This window comes from Musa acuminata, chromosome BXJ1-11, assembly GCF_036884655.1.
Source record: "Musa acuminata AAA Group cultivar baxijiao chromosome BXJ1-11, Cavendish_Baxijiao_AAA, whole genome shotgun sequence".
Classification (NCBI taxonomy): Eukaryota; Viridiplantae; Streptophyta; class Magnoliopsida; order Zingiberales; family Musaceae; genus Musa; species Musa acuminata.
This window is the reverse complement of record NC_088337.1, coordinates 31,784,958-31,796,672: the sequence shown is the minus strand read 5'-3', so window position 1 is coordinate 31,796,672 and position 11,715 is coordinate 31,784,958. Positions and strand designations below refer to the sequence as shown.

Sequence of the window (11,715 nt, the reverse complement as noted above, 5' to 3'; positions counted from 1 at the left end):
GATCCCGATTGAGGCGTTCTCTCTAACCCGTTCTCTCTTTTGGTGGTCCTAAGGGACAATGGGAGACTTCAGGGAGGCTGACCTTTGCGGACGGACACGCAAGGGTGTCGCACGACTTAGGCAAAACCAGCTAAGTCCGTGTCATATGGTATCAGAGCCGGACAAGCACTCATAGAAACACTTGACATGCAAACGTGGGGGACCTAGCGGGGCTGCGTTGAGGGCAGTCAGCACACGCGCGACCGTTTGAGAGAAAACGGGCATGGAGATGTAGGGAAAAGAGTCGCTCAGAGGAGCGGGCATCTGACATTGGCATTCAGAGGAATGGCCAACCCTTCGCGCAAGAGGCACCACGAGAACAGGCAAGCTTGGAAGAATGCGGAGCGCACAAAGGTTGGGATGGCTGAGTTTGAGCTACGGCTAAACGTTGACAACTTTACTTGATGGTGCTCAAGGCAAGCGAGGCGCTTGGCAAAGGACGAGACCATGCAAAGTGGAATGAGTTGCTCAGCGACCAAAAGAGTTGTGCAAAGCTCACAGAGGTGAGGGGAATTGCTAACTCGAAGAATTCGGTACTCATGCATGGGCTTGTATGCGGACGATGGATTGTTCGTGGCCATCCCAAGGCGGTCGAGACTCGGCGCCATGGAGCATTGAAACTTTCTCTTCGGCATGCGAAGGATACGTCCGGAGGAGGCTGAAGTGTGCAACGAGTTCAGCATGTTGCTAGGCCTTGAGGGGTGCAACGGTGGCTGTATTGACGTGGAGGCGCAATCTAGCAAGTGCGGTTGCAAGAGGCAGAACAATGCACAGTTTGTTCAGCAGATCGGAGTAGTCCAAGGGGATGGTGGTCTCCGAAACGAAGAGAGATGTTGCTCAAATGGGATAGTTATCCAGGAGGGATAAGTCCCGGCTCTCCAGAGGGAGAATCATGTGCGACGGACTGCACATGTTGAGGAGGAGTACCTCAACAAAACAACAACTCCACGAAGCTCGATGGACTGAGCAAGCGGCGAGGAGTCGTCGCATGATCTCGCTTGAGAGAATGCATTGGTGGATGCATTGCGAGATCAAGTGGGGGAGTGACCCAAAGCAACTCAAATGGAGGCACACTTGGAGTCGATATGGAGATCAGACTCAGGGGAGGGCTGACCCGTGGAATGGTGGGTGCGAGGGCTACCATCGACTCAATGCAAAAACGAGGAGCGGAGCAACTTGGGTGTAACTTGGCGAAGTACCCAAGTCGCATGAAGGGAGCCAGCAGAGAAGTTGGAACATGGAGCAGAGGCACAGTGCTTTCCTTAGACAGAGGTCAAGGACATGAACTCTTGTAGAGACAAGAGCAGGATCATGTTGTTCCATGGGTCCTTCATTCTGACGGAGTGGACTCATCTTGCATGGTGCCAAAGACGAAGGGAGCTTCTGGGCACATGCACCTTATCTCGGAGGAGCATTTGATGGAGGAACTAAGGCGACTCAATTTGCGGAGGCAAAGTTGGGTTCAGAAGGCCTTAGCACGGGGCAAGAGGAAGCAGAGGCGGGTACTCTTGAAGAATATGTCACAGTGTTGCCATTCAAGTTGCCATGAAGGAAGCAGTGCGCAGCGAAGATTGTGCTGGTAGGGGCAGAGGCCCAGGATCCAGGCAATGGTGCACAAATTACAGTGAAGTCAGTGGACTTTGGGAGCTACTAGGCGACGGACTGTCCTAGAGCGGTGCTTCATCTAGGTGTGACCCAAGAGTGGGTGGATGAAGGTCGATTGCCAAAGGAGCGAACAAAATCGAAGGTGGAAGAGACCCTGCGATGTATTGGCAGAGGCCACACATGGAGGGTTCACAATTCGAGTTTATTCCACAAGGATCAGAATGCAATGGAGATGTCACCAGGAGGCGACATGGTGCAGCGGATCGTGGTGGAACAGTTCGTGGCAATGCGATACACACGAGTGAGTCCCGGGAGGGACTTGATCATATGGAGGTATGATCGGGAGCTACTGGAAGCTCCACTTCGGTGAACAACACGACGGCAAGAAGGGCTATGGATTCAAGGAGTGAAGGCCATGGTACCGTAGAGACGGGTCTTCCGGGCGTGCATCGAATTTTGCATCGGATGAAAACCTTGGTCATCAGCATATGGGGGTTGTGTTCCACTAAGGGAAGAGTTCGAATGCAAGTACCAGTGAGTTCCATGGGAGGAACTTGATCATGCAAAGGTATGATCGAAGCAGCTGGAGAGTTGGACTGCTCCAGAGCTCATATTCGCTTAAGGGAGCTCGGCAAGTCAGAGGACAAGGCCGAGTAAGCGAACGTTGCTACCAAGGAAGCTAAGGAGAACAGAATTGGTGCAAACCCTACAACGTGATGGCAGAGGCCATGCATGGGAGTTGCAGTCTGTCTCTCCATCGACCAAACAGACTGCTTGGAGAACACAGAGGTGTTGAAGCAGGGGGGGGTCGAAAGGGGCGAGGAAGCGACGACGAGTCCAGAGGGACTTAGCTACCCAAAATCAAGCATCAGTTAGAATGGAGGTGGACTCAGAGGAGCGCCACAGAGACATATCTACTGATTGTGAAGAAAAGGGATGGAGATGCGAGGCGACGGATAGTAGTGCCATGGGCATGGCAGCGCCATGGTACCGCAGAGGCGGGACTTCCGTGAAGGTCATTGATCCCTTACTCTCATGGAGGGAGAGTGTTTGGTCGTGAAAGGGGCCGAGGAGGTGGAGCATGCAGAGGCAATCTTCAAGTACCGAGACAAGGATGAAGGGCAGAGGCCGAAGAACTTCGTAAGACCGGTGTCAACAAGTTTCTCATCAAGATAGCCGTAAGTGAAGGACTTCGGGTCATGCAAGAGTGCACGACCAAGGAACGAAACAAGCAGTACGTGGTACTGTACCTTTGCTACTCAGTGGAGTAGGCGGCAGGGTTGATGGAGAAGACGGTACAATCCCAGAGGCGACCTCATCTATCAGAGAATTACTCCAAGTTGGGGTGAAAACTTCCTGCATTCCAGAAGTTCAATAGCATTGAGAAGGTGAATCACAGTAGCTAACTCAACGCAAGGAGTGCAAACACTTCAAGTGCTTCAGAAGTGTGAGCAAAGAGCAGGCGAAGGCCAGTAACCAGCTCGATGCATGAAGTACAACCTCGAGGAGGCGGGCGAAGTCAAGTAACCTTTGCCTTCTCAACTCTTAAGAGAATGGGCGAAACCGAGTACCCTAATTCTCTTATCTATCCAGTAGAGGAGCTCTGCATATGTTCAAAGACCCTTCGAAGATAATGGAAGACAATAGTTGTCAAATCCTCACCAACGGTGATCAGTGCTACTGAGAGTAGATTGTCCGCTTCATTTCCCAATGAAATGCCAATCGAAAGCGGAAGTGATGCGAACCTACTTGGATGTGACAACTAACTGAAAGAAGAGTCAATGAGCAGATGTTGTGGAGGAAGGACCCAAAACTTCAGAAGTTTGCGATGCGATGCTCGTTAAAGCTCCAACAAGCATCCACCCAGTTCAAGCAGCATGTGGAATTTTTGAGAGACTAGCGCAGTAAGGATGGTCTTTTCCTTCATTTTGGTGGATCCGCAGGAATCAACGAGGATCAACACAACTCAGCCAACCCCACACCAGAGTCAGAGTCATTGGCGAGTTGAAGCAGCATGGCGGATCAAAGGTTCGACTACTCAAAAAAAAAAAAAAACAACAGCGGAGAGCAGCTGGGAGCCAGGAGGCGCATTGCAGCTGGAGCAGAAGATTGAAGACTCAGCAAAGGCGAAGAGTTGCAGTGTTCACAAAGGCTTCGACGAGGACGTCGAAGGGATAAGTGGGGGAGAATGTCACGGACAAACTTCTAAACAAGGTGTTTGATGTAATGCTTATGTATGTCCGTGTCGTTTGGCATGTTCGTGCCTTGTACAACAGGTAGAGGGGCGGCCGAAGGCTTAATAGTCCCATTTTAGTTGGGTTGGTGGCCTCTTTAGGCTTGTAAATAAAGGTTGTGTCATGTGGACATGTTCGAGAGCTTTTCGGTCTGTAATGGACCATTTTACCCTTTGTTGTGCCACTGTTCAGAGCTTGTAAAGTCTGTTTGTAATTTGCATTGTCTATGAAGTGTTTTTCGGATATGTTTGCTTGTGGATCCCGATTGAGGCGTTCTCTCTAACCCGTTCTTTCTTTTGGTGGTCCTAAGGGACAATGGGAGACTTCGGGGAGGCTGACCTTTGCGGACGGACACGCAAGGGTGCCGCACGACTTAGGCAAAACCAGCTAAGTCCGTGTCAATAGGGTAAATATAGTTAAATGTTATATTTTTATAATTATAAAAATTTTAATGTAATTTTTTTAAATTTAAAAATTACAATGCTAAAAATATCTAATTGCAGGGTAATTAAAGAAAAAGGCAAAATCTTACTCGAATGACAGCCCAGGAAGATCCGGAGGCTGATGAGTAGGCCCCGGTTGAGTCACGCCGCGTCATCGGATGGATTCGAGGCCGCGTTCGCGGAAGATGGGATCGGCTGCACCTCTTTCTCCTCGAGCGAGAGCTGTGTGTCTCCCTCTAAAGAGGCTTTTGCTTTCACCCATTGCAGTGAAGATAACATGGGAGGTGGAAAAGATGAAGCACGAAGCATCGCATTCTAGTATCAAAGGACTGCTTCCAAACATAGCACATGGACTTGCCGGACATGCACCCCAACAACACCACCACCACCACTACTGTATGGATATCCTCCTTAGGGATAGCCACCTTACGGATACCCGCAGCCGCCATCAGGATATCCACCGGCCCCCGGGCCGTCAGTGCCGCCGCATCATGGTAGTAATTCACCAGCACTGGAAACTAGTTCCATCATAATGCGTGCTTATCGTGTATCCAGGGCACGGTTCCGGCGTGGGGGCGTTGCTAGGGGGAGCAGCAGCTGCGGCGGCCGCGGGGGCTCACCGGTTGTTGTCGCATGGGCACCTTCATCTTGGCCGTGGGACGCAGCACCATGGCTAAGGTCGCCACGGCAAGTTCAAGTGATTCAACGCGTTGACTTCTCTGGTTCTCTAGTCTTGTTCCTTTGAATTCAATATTTAGGTAGAATGTTGATAGGTTAGGCAAATTGATCTTCTAGTGCAAATTGAGTTTTTAGTACATTATAATCATCCAGATTGATTAGTAGGTAGCTATTTGATGACATTCCAAGATCATCGTACTTGAGTCGATATTGAAGATCGACAAGAACGGCAAACTGGCTTTTTACATGAGAAAAAATGAAACACAGAGTTTGACTCAGACTCGAAGTCCTTTCGAATCCTTAATATGGTATCAGATTTGGAGGATGCAAATGAGCAAACGAGCCAAGTTATGAGTTAAGCCAACATGATGACTCTTAAAAGCAAGTCATGATGTAGAAGAATAGCAATCATCAGGAAATCTGCCACCTTCATCTGCTTGTTCTGCAGCATCCATTAACCTAGAAACTATATAGCATCCATGTTTTAGCAAGTGGCTGCAACAAGTCTGGAAGTAAGATTGCCACTCCACATTTCAGTTCCACTATAAAATAGTAGCTGTTTGAAGCAGCTCAATAGGAACAGAGGAGATTTTGGATATGCAAAAGGAAGACTAGAGAAAATGGAGAAGCTTGTTTTTCTATCTGCAACAATAATTATAACTCTGCATCTGAGCTACAAAATGATGGATCTTAGTTAAGTCTCTCAAACGCTGAAAGCAGTTGAATGTGTTATATCCATTGCAGAGAAATTAAAGTTGAAATATCATTACCAAATGATCTAATTTAGGAAGCAGCTGCACAGAAAGATTATAAGATGAAAGTAGGGAAGTGAAACATAACAACTGGTACATCAGACAAGCTAGAGAGAAATGAAAGAAATTTTCTTCAAAATACTCATGATTGAATATAATCCTTAAATCACCTTCAGGCAGTGATTATTGAGATTGGAATTATTCCTCACTATTTCACACCTGTTCTAAATCTTTTCTTTGTGTGTGTAATGTGACATTTCACCAATCAACACTGGATTTCTATACAAGACTCTTTTACTAAATTGGCTCTCTTTTCATATACAGTGATGTTTCAACTATCAGTGTCAACTTCTATCGTCTCTAGAAGTTCTCCTTGTGGAAATGGAATCGAGTAGTGGTATTATAGCTGAATTCTTGTGAGAGATCCCTCAGTTGTTTTGTGAGTGTGGGGGATCCACAGTAAAAAACACCTGCAATACCACATATTAGGGATCTAGGAAGTGAGAAGTTTGACATACTAAAAGTTCGACAAGAGTTCACCAATTCGAGCAGCTTTGTGGGCACTCGCCAAGTCAGTGAACACTTTCCTCCAATTTGGCCTTGCAAAGTGTGTGCGTATCTGTCAAGTATGAGTTAGAAACTAGAAAGGAGCAAATGTTCATTTATCTGAATTAAGAAAGTCAATTACCCGACTTCCAGAGACGATGTCAACACCACTTTTGGCATGCTGAAGTGATTGAACCATTGCAATAAGCGCTGACCTTGCATCACCTTCTTCATACACACTTGTCAAGTAGTTATGCATCTCTATGACATTCTGCATATACATTCGCTCTTTGTCAGTTATGGTTCTATGAAAAATGGAAATTACCAGTCAGTTACCAGGAAACAACTTTAGGGAAGTACATTATAGTCACTTTCGGCAACATCATTCATGACACCTTTGAACCATTCAAATGATCCTTGTTCCCTTGTCACCCAATAGAAGTAAGCCCTTCCTGGACCATTTTCTTTGATGGCAGTTGCATCTGCATTATGTATTCTTTGCATTTCCTGCATGAGTTTTGAGCCTGTAAATGATGCCTTTAAAATACTACCTTGCTACTAGTGAAAATAAATGAGAGTATAGAATACTTCGTTGGTCTTTATATTGTTCAGGAGATCCTTCAGTATACTTATAAATGGAGTTGCACCAATTCCTAGTCCAACGAGCAAAAGAATGTCATATTTCTTGTAATTTTGAGCTGGTGCACCATATGGCCCATCAATGTAGAGCTTAGGAAATCTGAAAAGCAATTAATGCGTTTACAATTTGCATAGTGTTTATAGGTTAATATTACTTGCTTCTACAGAGTTCCGATCACCTTGTATCGTCAAATTGAACATCTGCAAAAACTGTGGTTTCAAGTCTAACTAGGTTAGCCTTCTTTGAAGTCACCTGAGCCTGGCAAACCTGTATGAAGAGACTTCTGTTAGAAAATTCTGAAAAAATTTTAGATAGTCCTCTTTGGCAATAACTTTCTGCTTGAACTAACCTTTCCAAATAGATTCCTTAGCTCAGATGTCCAGTCCCCCAGGGTACGGATATGAACACTCAGGTGCTCATCTCCTGGTGCCGAAGTGATTGAGAATGGATGCCTGTGGAGATAAATACAAAGGTGAATACAGGAATTGTCACTAAGTCAAATGTGATGTGAAGCTAAGCACATACCATTCATAAGGTGAGACATCTGGACATTTGACGAATAGGTACATTCCGCTTTTGTATTTGAAACCTGGTGGCTTTTTCATATGTATTGAAAGGACATTACCCGGATATATTGCTGCCTGTATGACATATACAAAAGGTGATGCATTTCATTTTTGCACTTCTTTTGTTGATTGGCCAGTTCATGGATATATATACACATACATATATATACACATATATATATACATATATATATATATATATATATATATACATGCACATACATATACATATACATATACATATATACATATAGATATGAGTAGCTTACCTTAACAATGCTGACACGAAAGCTTTTCTCACGAACTTTCCGAATTGATCTCTCACAGACATAAAATAGGACTGGAATCATTAGATACATCCATGTCTGTCCAAAGAAAGATAAGTTATTATCTGCCAGAATAACAATAACTACTTTAATATTGCTATATGATGAATATAAAGCATGACTTACTGTCTTCTTGTACCATTCCTTGGTGAGAAAAATGAAGTATGAATGCACTATCAGAAGGGCATATACGACAGCCAGAAGATGGTGTGCATACCAAAATGCATTGAAACCAGCTAAATGGTGAAGGGGTGATGGCAACTTCACGACACTCCTCCTAAAAGAATGTGTTGCCAGTGTGAAAGAAAATGCCATGATGATGATCATGAGGATACCAGTGACCCCAGGAGCACTTGCTAACAGAGATGGATAAGTTGGTTGCTTGTAGTGGAAATTGGGCCCAAGTGTTCTCATGAACTTTGACTTTGGGCATCTTATTAGCCTTGGAAAATCACAGGTTACATGAGCGAGGGTATGCACTAAAGTTCCGATTGTTATTCCCAGTGCAATGACCTGCAAATATTTGTATGTAAGAGGAACGCATATGGACATTCACAAAGTATTTCTTTTTCAGTAAGCTTAATGTTCGAAAGGCTTGCTTACCTTGTGGAAGTTGATGTTGTCATCAAATGGGAATACTGAACTAAGACGGGTTGATCTGAGCCTCGTGAGGGTGTTCCGACAAACAGGGATGAGAATTAGAGCCATGTTGAATTTCAGGGTCTCAGCTGCAGCCTTGGCTATGCAGACACAGTAACCCATCACCTCAAATGCTGCCTTCCTTTTGTACTGGGCAAATTTCCATGCTGCTAGGACTATATTGAGTGTCAACCAAAAGGAAATAACCCATATCCTCTTCCAGTTCTCATGAACAGAATCTGCAGTCTTGCTGACAAACTTGTTAACTGGGTTTCTGTATCTCATCGGTATCATTGTCCTTGCAAGGCTGTGTGAACGCTTGAGTGTTTTCTCAGATCCTTGTGAGCTAACCATCCCTCGAAGTAATGTCTCAAGCTGCCAAAGCTGGAATAGATATCATAAGACACAAAAGTGTTAGTGCGATTAGTCTACTAGATCTTCCTGATACAAGATATTTGTCCAAATTCTGATATTTCTTTGAAAATTCAACAGATGCCTCGGTACCTCAATATAGCCTAGACCATCTGGGTCAAGCTCCTCCATTATGAGAGCAGCATAGGTGGCTGCATTTGCTTTCAGCTTGGCAAGCTTGTTTGCCGAGGCACTGAGTATGATAATCTGTGAGGAAGACAATCTGTGTGTCATTAATTTGTCCACGCCGTAAAGGAATAGAGCATTTCCAACCAATGGGAAGTGAGATTTAATAGAGATATCAAGATTGTCTACCTCTTTCACCTCCTCTTCTGAGAGCTTTCCATCACCGTTCTTGTCACACCTATTTCGGCAACATAGCAGATCATGTCATGTAAAAATTAGTGGGTCTCAGCGCAGAAAGCAGATAAAGTTGAGAAAAAATGGTTACATGTCGAAGAATATCTGTAGCCGAGAATCAAAGTTTCGGTCTGTCATTTCCTCCCAAAACTCCTTCAGTTCGGCTTTGGTCACACCGTTTTCTGGCTCCAAGTTTCTCCTCCTTGCTAAAGCAACAAATAGCTCCCCAGCAAACTCCGACTCAGCCATGCCTTACAAATGGGAACCCAGAACAAAATTATATATAAGAACCAACAAATTCATTCCTAGATATAATCAATTTCTCAGGAAAAGAAAGGAACAAAGATCTGTCTTTTACTACGAAATATCACATCCTGTCTTTTTCATTTCTTTTGTTTGAAGTGTTTTTTTCCTCATCAGCACTTCCAAATCGTCAGTGTGATCCTGTAGATTCTGATATATGCTTTTTGTGGGTTAAATCGCTCTATTGATGTGATAACAATGTCTGATGGCCACGGCAGATCGATATCAAACCAATTAGGAAATAAGACCATTCAGTGATGCTCTTCACCATGTGCACAACCTATTCTGTAACTTCACTACGAACTGCTTGCATCAGAACTCGATTCTTCCCTAATTTGCCGCCTCAGGAGTGCTAGATTGAATGGAGACTTCACTTACAAGACTAAGCTCTGGGTTATTCTACATCCTCAAAGCAAAAGATGGAGGCACTCACCAATGCAACGGCCGAAGTGCTCCTTGGGAAGCCGTCCACCGACGGCGAATTGGCCGAACCGCTTCTCGACGGCGTTCCACCCCTCCTTGCCACCGGACGTCTTGTCGAGGAAGCGGAGGCCCTTGATCCCCATCTGCGCGCTGGACACCATCCGGGTCATCTTCCCGGGGTTCTTCCTCTCCCCACCGCCGGTGCTCCTGGTCGAATCCCGGAATCCCAACTTGATCTTGGACGGCTGGGGCAGGAGGCTCCGGGCGGAGCTCCTCGGCGTCGCATTGGTCGGCGGCGGCGGGTCCGCAGCCGGCTGGATTTGGTCGCCATGAACCACGATGCTCTCCAGCTCATGCGCCGTGTGGTCACCGAGGGGGACATCCATGCAGCCGCGCGCTGGTCCCATTCTCTCTTTGGTGTCTGGTAACTGGCGGTATATCTCCTCCCGTCACCCGCTTCCTGTGTCTATCTCCCTCTACGGCGGAGTTGCAGGTTCCATGGCGGTCGAGAGAGAGAGAGGAGTGGGGGGAGAGGGTGAGGGGGTGTTTGGGAAATTAATAGGGAGGAGGAGAATTCTACCAGTCGAAATTTGAAATGACACAACAACTGTGACCGGCTTATCGGCCACGTAACATCGAATATGGGAAATTTGAGGTCGGTCCACCGACATCGGCGATGTTGCGGTCCATTCCATTCCTCCCCTCACAAGTAAATTATTGTTCTTATTGTTATATTTATGGTATTTCAAATTTATATTTGGATATATATATAGTAATAAGATCAAAAGATTAATAATAATAATATAATAATAATAATAATAATAATATAATAATAATAGACGATATTCGGTTATATATTTACGAAGTAAATCAAATTTTTATATGAATATATAAATTGAGACATAAATCTCTTTATATTGTCGCAAACTATTATATAAATTTTTAGATTTAGTAGAGGTAAATTCTATGACCATTCATGTGTTTTCTCGTACTGATGAATCTAGTTCCATGAAAATTAGAATTAGAATAAAATCGATTTCAAGCGATTTAGGTTCAAGTTCATATTGTCAATTCTGATTCATAAAAAAAATAAAAATATTTTTATTAATATTTAAATCCAAGTCATTATACTTCAAATATGAAGTGCTAACCACTCCATTATGGAATTCATTTATGTTTTTAACTAATTTTAATTTTTTTATCTTTCAAAGAAATAATATGTAAGAATTGAAAAATAGTTCAATTTGTTTTCTTAATCTCATCAGATTACAAGAAAATAAGGGGATATTACATTAATTAGGTAAATCAGTTAAGTCCGCATCACAAACAGTAGTCTGAGTGGTATTTGTGTTCGTACTTACTTACTACCGTAGCCATGAGTTGGTGAATGTTTAGAGTTGACCGGATGGGTTGATACCGTATCGTCCAAGGGTGGACTTCCCGGCGTACGGCCAAGGCGTGGGTGAGCATTACCAAGCGCTTGGAAACCAGTTGTGCTTGTGGTGATCGTCCATGGAGTCAACGTCATGGTTGGCTGTCGGACACCCAAACAGTGCACGCGGTTTGACACTTACCAAATTTGGAGGTGGACCCCGCGAGGGCGACGGCCCACCCATTCTCACATGGCCTTGCGTCGAGTAGATTGGGTCCAGCCAGGACGGTCCATGATGTAGTCGTACTTTCCTCGGGCTAAGAAGTAATTGCAAGCCGGCGTGTCCCAATCGCCGCCGCTGGACGCGATCAGTTCGAA

At 44.9% G+C, this 11,715-nt stretch overlaps 1 protein-coding gene across 1 annotated transcript; it reads right to left on the bottom strand.

The window, feature by feature from the left end:
* Positions 1-5,865: 5,865 nt before the first annotated feature.
* LOC103972261 (putative respiratory burst oxidase homolog protein H) lies at positions 5,866-10,663 on the bottom strand. Its single transcript, XM_009386539.3, has 15 exons — positions 9,976-10,663; positions 9,331-9,490; positions 9,195-9,243; positions 8,973-9,086; positions 8,433-8,852; positions 7,956-8,342; positions 7,773-7,868; positions 7,463-7,578; positions 7,287-7,389; positions 7,116-7,204; positions 6,886-7,036; positions 6,658-6,804; positions 6,440-6,568; positions 6,292-6,370; positions 5,866-6,221 (listed from the first exon to the last, which is right to left on the bottom strand). Exons 1-15 carry the CDS (start codon positions 10,370-10,372, stop codon positions 6,112-6,114), a joined length of 2,547 nt encoding a protein of 848 aa, XP_009384814.2. The 5' UTR covers positions 10,373-10,663; the 3' UTR covers positions 5,866-6,111.
* Positions 10,664-11,715: the final 1,052 nt, after the last annotated feature.